The sequence below is a fragment of the Anas acuta genome, chromosome 9 (assembly GCF_963932015.1).
Source record: "Anas acuta chromosome 9, bAnaAcu1.1, whole genome shotgun sequence".
NCBI classification, from domain to species: Eukaryota; Metazoa; Chordata; class Aves; order Anseriformes; family Anatidae; genus Anas; species Anas acuta.
In genome coordinates this window covers 15152463-15164716 of record NC_088987.1, presented here as the reverse complement: position 1 = coordinate 15164716, position 12254 = coordinate 15152463, and the positions used below count along the sequence as shown (strand labels likewise).

Genomic DNA, 12254 nt, shown 5'->3' with positions numbered 1-12254 from the left:
GCCCTTAAGTCAACTTGCCTGTTTGGAAAAACAGGTTTGTTTTTCAAGAAATAGGCAATTGACTTTCTTTGAAGGACTTTAGTAATAAATGCATGTCGAACTTAACGGTTTTTTTCTCATCTGTTTAGAGCTTGAACCAGAAGTAAAATCTCCAACGTCTGACAAAAATAGCAGCAAGGCTATCTGTAAGTAACTCTGGGTGTACCAGGTACTCCAAGTGTAAAGAAATGAAAAACTTGGGATGGTTTTTGTTTCTACAGCCTTCCCTATGAACATACTCCCCAGGTGTTTCTGCTAAACCCGGTATTTTAGTGGGGTTTATTTGGTAACTTTAGCTGGGAGTGTATCCTAGTGAAGAACTACTGTTCCTACTGTTGTAACAACTTTTTTTAAAATTGTGTCTTGGGGGCTCTGTTTTCCCATACATGACTCTGATCTATCTTCTTGACTTCAGGACTTGTCTGGTTTGCTGTTTTGACTTGTCAGAATCAAATTAATAGAATTAGGTGGTTTCCTTTACTCTCACTCCACTTCTATCTGTCAATGTCATTGACGGGCTGCGCTCAGCCATTGTGGAACCCAAAATATAAATGCTTTTCCCAATTTTCCCAAAATGCTTTTTGAAAGAGTTGCTTAGTTTCCCCTTCACCACCCACTGCCTCTTGCAGGGCAGTTGTTCTCCACAACACCTTGTTGTAATCTACAGGTGGCTGGGGTTACTCAGGGCCCCCTGATGATAAAGCAGCTAAGGCAAGACCTGCCACCTCCTGCTTCCAGTCCCTTTGCACTGTGTGGCACCCATGGTGCAGTTGCAGAATTTTGCCCTAAAGCTTTGTGCAGTTGAGAGCCTTTTGAGAAGGAGGCTTAACTAGCTAGCCCATGCTGGCCATGTTAAGATGTGGCTCAGGGATCCATATACCAGCATCATACCCCAAAATCAGAAGGAGAAGCTGAACTTGTGTGCTCTGCCATGTTGGTCAATGAGCAAGCACCACCAGTGCATCTAGGCACTAATCTCACTTTATTTTACTGTATGGGTATATGCCTTGCTGTCCAGATAGGCAAATCTTGCTCTTCTAGCCCCACCTAGCAAGTTGGTGCCACTTGCTGTGTCTGGGCTTAGCTGAGCTGGAGGCTGGTTTTGACTGTGCTCCTGTGTTTGCAGCATGGGAGCCATGGAGGAGAGTCAAAGGATTGTGTGGGGCAAGGCCTGCAGCACCAACAAGGCCATTTTAGGAGGTTGCTGGCTAGCTTTTATCATTCTGTAGGAACCTGCCTTTTGTCCCAGCAAATAAATGGAGTCATTGAGTGACTGCTGGCCTGTGCCCTGCCTTGCAGCAGCAGGAACCACCACTTTGAAGGGTACTGCAGTCTGCCTCTGTGCTGGCTTCATCTCCCAACTCCTGCTGGACCTGGGTGGTGGGGACACCTGGGGCAAGTCTGGGAGCAGTGCTGCCATCCTGCCATGTCAGCACGCTAGTTGATTTTTCTGAGAAAGGTTCAGTAACGTTTCACCTTTGTGTTTCAGTTGATCCTGTAAATGCAGCTCCCACCACTTCTACCCGCGTGTTCTACATCAGTGTAGGCGTGTGCTGTGCCGTTATATTCCTGGTGGCAATAATACTAGCTGTCTTGCATCTCCACAGTATGAAGAGGATAGAGTTGGATGACAGGTATGTATTCAAGGTTTTCCAGGCCATTTTTTGTGACAGAACTCCCAGGCTTGTGGGAGTTCTGGCCTCCAAATTAGTCTTCTGTAGTGGCTTGCAGTTTCTGCCCTCAGTGTCAGCCTGCAGCAGTGACTACCTCTGCAGAGTTGTGCTGCATGCTGTACTCCAGAAAGGCAGCAGTTGCAGATGCTCTGCTGGTTATGGTCTGGAGACTTGTGGCCATCAGGTTTTTGCCAGAAGAGTTGCGTGGATGATGTACCCAAGTGGTTGGTTACAAAACTGAAGATGTGTCTCTCTTCAAATGGGTTATCAATCCCATTAAACCAAAACGGCACGTGCATGAGAGGAGGACTTGCAATGTCAGCCCCAAGGACAAAACAGTTGGCCTGTCCTTTACCTTTTTTATGTATTGAGCGGAGTTTTGCTGGGTGCGTTTAAACACTGAAGAGGAAAGCACGTGGACTGAAGCTCTCTTGGAGGCTACGTGAACAATCTGCATTAGATGCAACTGTTAAGGATCCAAGGATTTTGAAATCGAACACTTCAGAAATGCAGTTGGGAATGTAGGTGGTCAGCACTGTTGAAAAGATAACCTTGAATGGTTTTTGTTCCTGCCTACGGTCTCTCAGGCTAGCTTGTCCTCCAGCTCAGACAGATGCCAGCCTGTTTTTCTTTCAGTCTTTACTCCTTCTGTGTTCCCAGACCACTTGGTTTTGGGGGGATTCAGTGTGCCAAGTGTTAACAGTACCTGAAGGCTATTTCTCAGTGTCAGCTTTCCTCAATTCATTTGTTCCTAAATTGTCTAAATTTTTTAATCAGTAGTAGTTAAAGGATGTGCAGCTTTCTTTGTTCCATAAAGAAAAAGCATTAAATTTAGCGTGTGAATATACGCATCTAAGAGTTCCTGAGAGTCTCAGTCTAGCAGCATTATTCTCCACTCCATCATACTTGATTTTTGCAGCATGCACAAGAGCCAACAAAGACCCTGCAAAGTGATCTTTTGGTGCTTGGCTGAGAAACTGCTTTAGTGTTTTAATTTAAACTGTCTCGCATTAGTAATAGATGTGATCAATGGCTGCTTGATGGAAAGGCTAGCCAAGGAATGTGTGAGAGAATAAACAACTTTTGATTTGTTTTTAAATAAGCTCAAAATGGCTCTGTAAAGAGGTTCTGAATCAACGATGATAATGTCATTAGGGTTAACAATGTCCCGGGAGCAAAAGAGGATGAAAACCCCACTGCTATTGCTCTTAATTTCAAAAGGCAGAACTAAATAAAAATGAGAACGATTGTTAAATAAAAGCTACAAACAGGCAGCTGAGTTTATGGGCTGCATATGGACTATTTGAGAACATTGTATTGAAAGTTCAGTGCAAATGCTTCCATACCTCCTATCAAAGGCGCTTGAAAAAGTGCCAAGGAAAATTGGCATGGCTTAACAGCAGGATAATGGGCGTTACTAAAAGCAAGAAGGCATCTTTCAAAAAGCTGAAATTTTGTCCAAGTGAGAAGATTTAACTTGTTTGTCTTTATGATCTTTCTTAAACCTAAAACCAGAGTAAAGCCAACCAAAAAAGTTGTTTCTCAAACTTGCAACAGGCATAAAACAAATGATTCTTTTTTCAGACTTGCCTGCAGCAGGAAGCCAGCCAGAGAAATCGGTACAGCTATTAGGTGATCAAGTTACAAAAGGAGTTTTTAGGGAAGATAAAGCCATAGCAGGAAAACAAAGCTCAAGTTCTGTGTTGGTGTTTAATGTGGTGACCATGGCAGAATGCTCCCTTCTGGGGGACGTGCTGGAGCATGAATCACAACGGGGAGCTTTGAAGATAGCACAAAAAGTTAAAATGAGTGGTAATAAGTTGCCAGCACCAGAGAATATTCTTTCAGAAACTAAAGGAAGTTAAGCTGGAATAGCTAGACCATCAGCTGTGCCTTTTAAGCTTGTCCTAAAAAATATGCTGGAACCATACACCTGGAAGACAATGAGTGTGGCAATAAATTAAAAAAATCTTGAGAGTTTTATGGCTGGTCTGGATCTCAGTAAGCCTGGTATTTTGTATTGTGAGAATTAGTTTCTTTTCGAACAACAAAAATTAGTGATTATGGTACAGTGGGGAGAAATTGGTTTCTTTAAAGGAAGTCCTGCTTCAAAAACTTAACAGTGGGCCATGAGGGCATCAGCAAATACACCCAAAAAATCTTGCAGGGACAGCTAGCACTGCTAGCTCAGTGCTCAAGAGCAGCCCCAAAAGCAAATAAATGTTAACTGTGTGGCCATAGAGAGTTATACCCAAAAGCAATCGTGTTCTTTGTTCTGCTGTGTCGGCAGTAGTGGAGACTACTCCGTAGTCTCCGAAAGGAGTGTGTGTGGGGACATGTTTGTGTGTGCTTGGAAGGGAGATCAAGAAGCTTATCAACCTTCCAGCCTTATCAACTGAGCTAATAATGGGTACTGTCTTTGCCTGCAGGGTTTCTCACCTGTTCTTAGTCCATTGCAGCTACAATAACTTTTTAAATAGCTTTTTTTTGGTAGTATTTTATCTTGTGGATAAGGCAAGAAACATTTCACTACATGTTTGTGAAGTTTGTGTGTTTATTGCATACTGTGTGCAGCTGTGGTCCTTCTATCCCCCAAAAATCTTATTGTAGGACTTGTAGGAAGAGGAAAGAAGGGTGATGAGTGAGGAATGACAAAGTAGGCTAGTGAGAAACTTTAAAAAGGCCATTTGTCCAAAGTCCAGTCTGAAAAATCTTGTGCTTAATCTGATAATTTTGTATTTATTACAGTATCAAGCAGCTGTGTTCATGTCTATTTTTGTTTTTAAAACAGCATTAGTGACAGCAGTAGCTCCCAAGGTTTATCCCAACCTTCCACGCAGACAACGCAGTACTTGAGAGCCGATACACCAAACAATGCAACGCCAGTAACCAGTAAGTGTTAATCTAATTACAGAGCCTTGCAACAGACTGTCTTGGACCCAGCTGGAGTATTAGTGGTAGGGTCATACTGAGTCTATATTCAGAAATACAGAAACAGAAGAGCAGGAAAAGTCTCCTGTCTCTATTAGTTTGTCTCTTTCGAGTTCATGGTGTGTGGTTCATGTGGTTTTATTTAGCCACGTCATAGTCAAGATTGAGGACTCCATAAGATCTGGGACACAGGATTCATCACATGAGTGTTATACTGCCTTTGGGTCAACGGGATATTCTCCCTGCACATAGATCTGTCAGTGAGAAAGGCTGCCCCAGTGTCTGAAGCATCTGCTTTCTTAGTGCTGGAAAGAAGCTGACTTCTGCAGCATCAAGCAGAAGGTGGGATAGATCTGGCAGAGATAACAGTAAGGAAGGATCCGAATAGCCTTAGCCTGACCATTTGTTACTGACTGGAGACCAAAGCAAGCGATGTCATTGACTCCTGATGGTTATTTTATTATTTTTGCCATGTTGCTGCAACATGCAAAGGAAAAGAACGGGGCAGAAAAACTTGATAAGGGTTATATATTTATGCTTCCTTTTTAACAGCTTTGCTTGAAAGAATACGGGGGGAGGGGGAAATATTTCCATAGAGAAATAGAGAGCGAGCAGTGAATTAAAAAGAAGGGTGAAGCAGCAGTGATTTATATGCTCTGTGATGAACTGATATTAGCTGTGTTCTGTGCTAACTCAAATTCCTAACAATATTTGTTATTTGTCGAGTCTTTACTTCTGCAGTTATTGTCTGTCATCTCTAGGGGAGAGGTACCCCGTATAGCATAGTTCTAGTGAAGGGACCTTCCTGGGATAAGTAAGGAGGGATTGATGCAGCCCTGGGTGTGCAGGTCAGTCTCATCTAAGGCTGGACTGACCATGAGCATTTGCCTTGACCCTTGTGCGTACACACTGATCTCTTCTGACCGCTTCTGCCGAGTGACTGGCTTTTTGTTGACTTGGGTCTTTGAGCTGGCGTGTAGCCTAGCTGTATGAGTGCTGGTGTTGGTGCTTGGAGGGGTATGGGTCTGCGTGACTGAGCACTGAAAGAGAGCAGGACTGCAGGACTTAGTCCAGACTAAATTGGCTGGCTCAAAGCACTGCTGGAGGGCCTGCTTTAAAAGATCTGAAAGTAGCCCTGGATAAATTGGCTCAAATTTCTGCTAGAGCCTACTTTAAAAGATCTGAAGTGAGGTAAGGGTTTATGGTAAAAAGTGAGGGGAAAAATGGGGGGCCCAGCAGGAGGAGTGAACGGTTTATGTTAATCTCAGTTGGCTGTTTCTTTCAGTAGAGCAGAAATTGCCAAGCTGAAATGGTACTGTGGTCCTTGAGATCCTTTCAGGAAGTGGATTCTGTTGTCATCTGCTGCCACCAATGATTCTCTATCCTCTAATTCTTAAGAGTTTTGTATTAATAACCCAAAGAGTCTTTTTTTCAGCAATCTGATAAGTAGAAATGTCAATGTCTATCCTTTATACATTCTAATGTTTATCCTTTGGAGCTAGGTTAAAAACAACGATTAATGGCTTGATTTTTTTTTTTTTTTAAAGCAACTAATAAGACCCCAAAATCTCTCCCATTTTTCTTCTGACTGCACTTAGTAGTGATACTAACCATCCGAAATCACAAGGGAGCAGTGCATGAGTATCACAATTACTGTTCAGCCGTAGTGTCTTCCTGTTTCCTGCCCAGGTGTGGAAGCAGGTGTTTACCTAGGACTGAACTCCTGCAGCTTTGGGAAAGTCTTGGCTTTCTTCTAAATTGAATGAATTACCTCCTGAAACAAAAGAGATTTTTGTAATCTGAGTTCATCGTCTATTTGTAGAAAGCTGCCTGGAAACTTTATATGGTAGAAGCATTAAGAGAAATGCATCTATTAAAAATTTCCTTTCCACATAGTTTGGAAGAGACCATGCTGTTGATGTGCTATCAACCTCAGGTTTTCAGGTTGGCCCTCTAAGTGGCACTGTTTAGTTAAAATGATTCTTGGAAACTCATCAGTGAGCCTCATGCAAAACGGAAGAAGACTAGAAAGCAAGGTAGCCTATAAACCAGGTCCTTATTGATGATTAAGCTCTCCTCACCCAGATAAGTGTGGAAACAGCTGTAATGGCACCTGTTTGTTTAGTGTGTTCAGACCACGCTGCTTCAGAATGCCTTGTCTTTTAGGGGCAGGGAAACACCCCCAGAAACATAGGAAATGGTGAAAATGAATATAAGAAAAAAGGTTGGATGCAGAAAATGAACAGGAGGATCACTGTTAGACCTTCCACAGTCATTTTAACCTTGCATTCAATGACATTTAAATTTAAAACTTATTGTCAAAATGACTCTCAGGCTTTTTCTGTAATAATTCATGGTCTTGATCATTAAAAAAGTCAGGCCTCTTGTGTCCAGAAGAGGGCACTGATATTTCTGGTTGTATTCCTGCCCCAGTGTTGGGGTAAGGTGTTTTCCTGATTCCACCAAGTCTTCCGGCAGTCTCCAACCTCAGTCTTTACTTCCCTACTGGCAGGGAAGTGCAGTGTTGTGTTAATCAGCTTCAGTATGCAAGAAGGAGCTTTATTTACCTGGTGTTAATAAATAGACTTGGTTGCATGGCACTGTATAGAATTTGTGTGATTTTTTTTTTCTTCAGAGATTATTACGTTCATGTGGCTTCTCCTGTTTTTTTGTTTTGTTTTTGTTATCGTTTAATGCTCTACGTAACCTTAAGTACACACTGCTTGCATGTCTTTGAACCTGTAGGTGGTGCTGAGGTGAAGCAATGTGCTTGTGTTCTTATAATAAGGGTATTTATATTGGTTTGTTTGGCTCTGCTGGCTCCTCAGGTTATCCTACATTACGGATAGAGAAGAATGATCTTAAAAGTGTCACTCTAATGGAAGCAAAAGCTAAAGTGAAGGACATAGCCATCTCCAGGGAGAGGATAACTCTAAAGGATGTGCTCCAAGAAGGTATTTAAAGGACTCGGGACACTTGTTGGTTACAACAAGGGGTATATGTATGTATTTTTTATAGCTAGATTTTTCTGAAATTAATCACGGGTGATGTCTCAGGTCTTTATGACTTTGGTGGAGGTAAAGAATGATGGATGATGTTTGTATTTGGGGTGTGTGGGGTGTGGGGAAGCAGCTCCAGAATTTGTTAGAACAGGGGAGCGACTAATTGTGCAAAGTAAATAATTCAGGTTGTCTGTGTTTAATAACCTGGTTCTTTAAGAAAGAAAAATAAATGAAAGGGTGAGATGGCTAAGGAGTGAGGTAATCAGCTGAGGCTGTAGGTGGCAAAAACTCATTTCTGTAAACTGACAGATAACTTCATTTAAGGGGAAAAAAATGCCACTGTCATCTAAATTCAGTCAGTCTCCACTTTTAGCTTCTGCTATGGACATCTAATCCACAGATGCAAAATTAACAGCTCTATTATGAAAAATTTGGTGATGACCCTTTTTTGATCTTGTTTAATGTTCATATCAGAAGTGTGCATATGCAGTAACAATAGGTTCTTGTTGATGTTGCATTTAGAAAATAGACTTAAATATTTAGGGGTTTTGCCTCTAGTTGTTGCCACTGCAACTTCCAAGTCTGTGTCCCTGTCACCTGATGAGAAACCACATTTTCCAAAGCTAGAGATGTGAGATACTAATCCCTTATAGGCAGAACTGCTAAGTGCTTTGCATCCCCCTCTGAAACACAATGGGAGAATGCTTTTTCATTTTTAGGAAGTAGCATTGTTCTCAATCCAATGGTTCTGCAGGATGTGTTTTGTGCTCCTGTATATTGTATCTTGCCTGTAGCTGTAATGTTCGGAGCTATCTGATGACTGGATGTGTGATCACAAGCTGAGTTGGTGTCACAGCTGTCTCACAGAGTTGTTTTGCAGTCACATGGTAGATGATAAAAATTACTGCACTGTCCATGTAAAGTATTTAGGACCCAGAAGATAGCCATGCTTCATTCTAGGAGATGTACAGCCAGGTTAAGGCAATCCCTACAGAAGATCTTTCAGCCTAATCAAACAGGGCAAATCAATGGGAAAGGGATGTAATGGAGACCTGAAGTTGATGCACACATTGGTGCCATCATAATAGCATATTCAGAGTCACTAACCCAGTCTGTATAAAGCATTAATTCTGTGTGTTACCACACTGAGATTGTTTTTACTCCAGCTGTTTAACGTAGCTTTTCTTCCTGCAGTATCTTTGTTAAAATATGTGAATGGAAAAATGTTGGAGACTGGAAAAACCAAAATAAAACAAACAAAAAAACCTTCCAGCGGAGGTGAAACATTTGAATAATGTGATACTGTTTTTTCAATCTGTTCCATGTGTACTGGTTTGTTTGAATCCAGTACTTTTCTGTGAACGTTTCAAAAAAAAATGGTGTCTCTGAGGAATGTGTTGACCAGAGAATTCCTAACTAGTTGTGGGAGAAAAGGATGGAGCTGGAAGTTTTAGTGCAGGCTGTTGGTGGGGACTGAATTGCAACAAACAAGACCCATCATCAATACTGATGCTTAAATTAAATCGGTTCTGTTGCTGTCATTGGTTCACTCCTGGCTTTTCTTTTTATATTTTCCACTCAAATTATCTAAAACTTTCAGCATCTACTACATATGGTTCTGGATCCAACTTCTGCTGGTGTAGCTGTGGTTGGGTTATTTATTTTCAGTAGTTCTATTGATTTAATAGGGCATTCAAGTATTGTACTTTGCCTTCCATTATTCAAAAGTATCTGCTATGGCTGATATGTTTTAAGGCAGTGTTTTCTGAATAAGTATTAAATTATGTCAATGTTATCAAAGTGTTTTAACTGCATAGTACTTACTGCTTTTTTTTTCTTTATAGGTACATTTGGGCGCATTTTCCATGGAATTCTAATAGAGGAGAAGGACCCTAGTAAAGAGAAACAAGTTTTTGTCAAAACTGTTAAAGGTATGTTTACATAAAGGGTGTGTGTGTCCAGTTGTTTGGACTGTGGTACGTACTGAGTGTTACAAGTCCATCTTTAAAAACAATTAAGAAAAAGAATTCAAAAGGAAGCTGCTTAAAAATCAAAATCAATTTGGATGTTGTTGTCAGACATAGAAAAGAAATTTTATATGGAAGAAGAATGTGTGTGTTCACCACTGCCTTTGGTTACTGCATCTTGGATACTTTTAGTTTAGTAATTCTTTTTGTAAAAATCTTTTTTCCGCTGGCATGGAAAAGTTATTTCCACCTACAGCCTTCCCCTCGCCTCCCGGTTGCTGAAAAGGCACCCCTTATGCATCCTAACATCTCTTATGAACGTGGATGGCTGTACAGATGAGGCATGGTTTCTGTCAGCCTTAAACTCTGCAGCTAAAGCATGAGAATTATCATTTAGAATGGATTTTTTACAAATACAGCATTTTGTTCAAGAATATGTTCAGTGATTTAAATCATAATTGGTAGGCTTTGGAAATGAGGTAAGTATAGATGGAAAGCATATTACTTACGTCTTGTGGATTGTGTTCAGCATCTTCTCCGTCCATTAATCGGGGGTGTTTGTCATTTATATTGGGTATATTACGACTGTTGTTTTTTCACAAAGTCTTTAATTCTTTCTTTTAAGATTTGGAGTGCCAGTTACTCTCATAATTTCAAAATATTTCTGTTATTTGGGAGTGCCTCTGAGGTGGTACACTTTCATTCTGTAGCATTTTTCTTACCTGCTGAAGCCAGATAGGACTTCTACAGAAGTAGGTATGCCACCGTTTGGAAGATCTTGGAACTTACTGCTTAGCAGGATTGTGGTAGTTGACTATTCCTGAGTACTGAAGTTGTCTTTGGCTTTGTTTTTGGTATAACGAAAGTAATGTTCCCCTTGTAAAAGGCAAGTATTTTCTAAATGATGTTTTTTAGCAGGCATCCACTTAGCAAACATCCTCAGTTAAAGGAAAATTATGCTTCTTTCCAGTATCTTGGGAATTTTTCCTGATTTCTTCTTGTTTTTCTGTGTGCCCTTCCCTACCAAACAGTTCTGGCTGTCGTTTTGCTTTTATTTTATATAGTTTCAAAAAAAAATGTGTCCCTTGTCACATGAGCCTGTTGTTCTTCTGTGAAGAACAAGACTCTTAACTTGCAGCATTGTTCACAACCACTGCCTTAACTTGATACCCCTTTGCTGTGTTACTTTGATTCTTCTCTACCCAGATGCAGAGTCAACAAATGCTACTCTTGTGACACCTAAAATTGTGAGCTGGGGCAGTGTGACATCTGTACTCTATCAAGCATGCTTACTCTATATTGCATAGAATTAAATGACAAGCCATCATCTGCAAGAACACATCTTGATTTAGCTGCCTTCCATCACCACTTGTCCAGTTGTTTTACCAAAATGGGCTTTCCAGTCTACTCTTAAACACGTTTCTGTATTGCAGTGGCTTGTGTTTTTGACACAGTACATGGCCTGCTTTTCCTTAACCTTTTCGCTTGCTGGCTGCGGTGAACTGGAGAATGGTCTTAAGGGAGTAACGGTATTCACATAATTGTTAGAGAATTTCTCAGCTTTAAAAAGGATCTATAGGGACAAGTTTTATAATAGATTCTTCTGATGCTTGCCTTTGAAATAATACTGGCTTGGGCAGCAGAACGTTGCTAGGAAAATAACTATAAACATCCCTTCTCTTTACTGCATTGCATTTGCAGTGCTAATATTAAGCAGCTTCCTCTTCATGCTCTGGCCGTGATTGCTGTGTGTGCAGCTGGGTCATGTACTAAGTTAGGAATTTGATCTGCTTGAGGGGGGGAAAAAAACTGCAAAAAATCTCTATTAACCTGATTTTTCCTTGATCTAGTTCATTCTGTGGCCACACACACACTTCTGTTTTGGCACAAACACAGGAGTAAGGCAGGACCACAAAAGTGAGATGGGTATGAGAACTATTAAACTAACTTAAATACTTCATTTGCTGAAGGCAAAAGAAAGAGCCTGAGGGTTATGGAAAAGAAACAAGGAAAAAAAGGCTTTGTCTGTGGAACTAAGTTGTCTGAACAAAAAGCAGGGGCTGCTATCTTGTTCTTCTCAGCAGTACGCTCTGAGGTTGAAGAAGTCCAGTAATGCCCCCAATTACCAAAAAAAATAATATGGGAGGGTGTCAGACTTTCTGAAAAACGTGAACTGAAATTCTTTTAGCTGGTGCTGCGGTGAAGAAAGTACAAACAGTAAACAGTTCCATAACCTTCTTGAGAGGAAAGATCTTTAACTTCTCATCAGCGTCAGACCTTAAGGTATCAAGGTAGTTGCTGCAGCTTTACATCCGGCATTGCCAATAACCCTTTGGTAGGAGAGCATCATGACAGGGCAAATAGAGTAAGTAAATTTGCTTTCAAACTAGAATTTCATATTCTTAGAAAAAAAATAGTAATTGTTAATAATAATAATTCCAGTTAAGTGGAAAAGATTTTGTAAGCATGGCTAGGCTAGCATCTATAATATTTTTATGCTATTCTCCATAAGAAACGTCTGCAACCGATGGAGCTTTGTCTCGCGTTTTCATGCCAGGCTCTTTGGCATTGGCAGCAAGGAAAGGCTTAGATGTTGCCCCACTGACTCATCTTAATGCTCATAGAGGAACAGTAGAAACAAT

General features: G+C 40.9%; 1 protein-coding gene across 2 annotated transcripts in view; it reads left to right on the top strand.

Annotated features, from left to right (window-relative positions):
* Window positions 1-12254, top strand: part of RYK (receptor like tyrosine kinase) — a 46354-nt gene that overhangs the window by 13243 nt on the left and 20857 nt on the right. The window contains exons 5-9 of one of the 2 annotated variants that reach the window (XM_068692338.1): window positions 129-185; window positions 1529-1673; window positions 4504-4604; window positions 7472-7597; window positions 9490-9576. In XM_068692338.1, the coding sequence (XP_068548439.1) occupies window positions 129-185; window positions 1529-1673; window positions 4504-4604; window positions 7472-7597; window positions 9490-9576 (516 nt within the window). Of the gene's footprint in view, window positions 1-128; window positions 186-1528; window positions 1674-4503; window positions 4606-7463; window positions 7598-9489; window positions 9577-12254 lie in introns of both variants that reach the window. The other variant, XM_068692337.1, reaches the window with a different exon arrangement.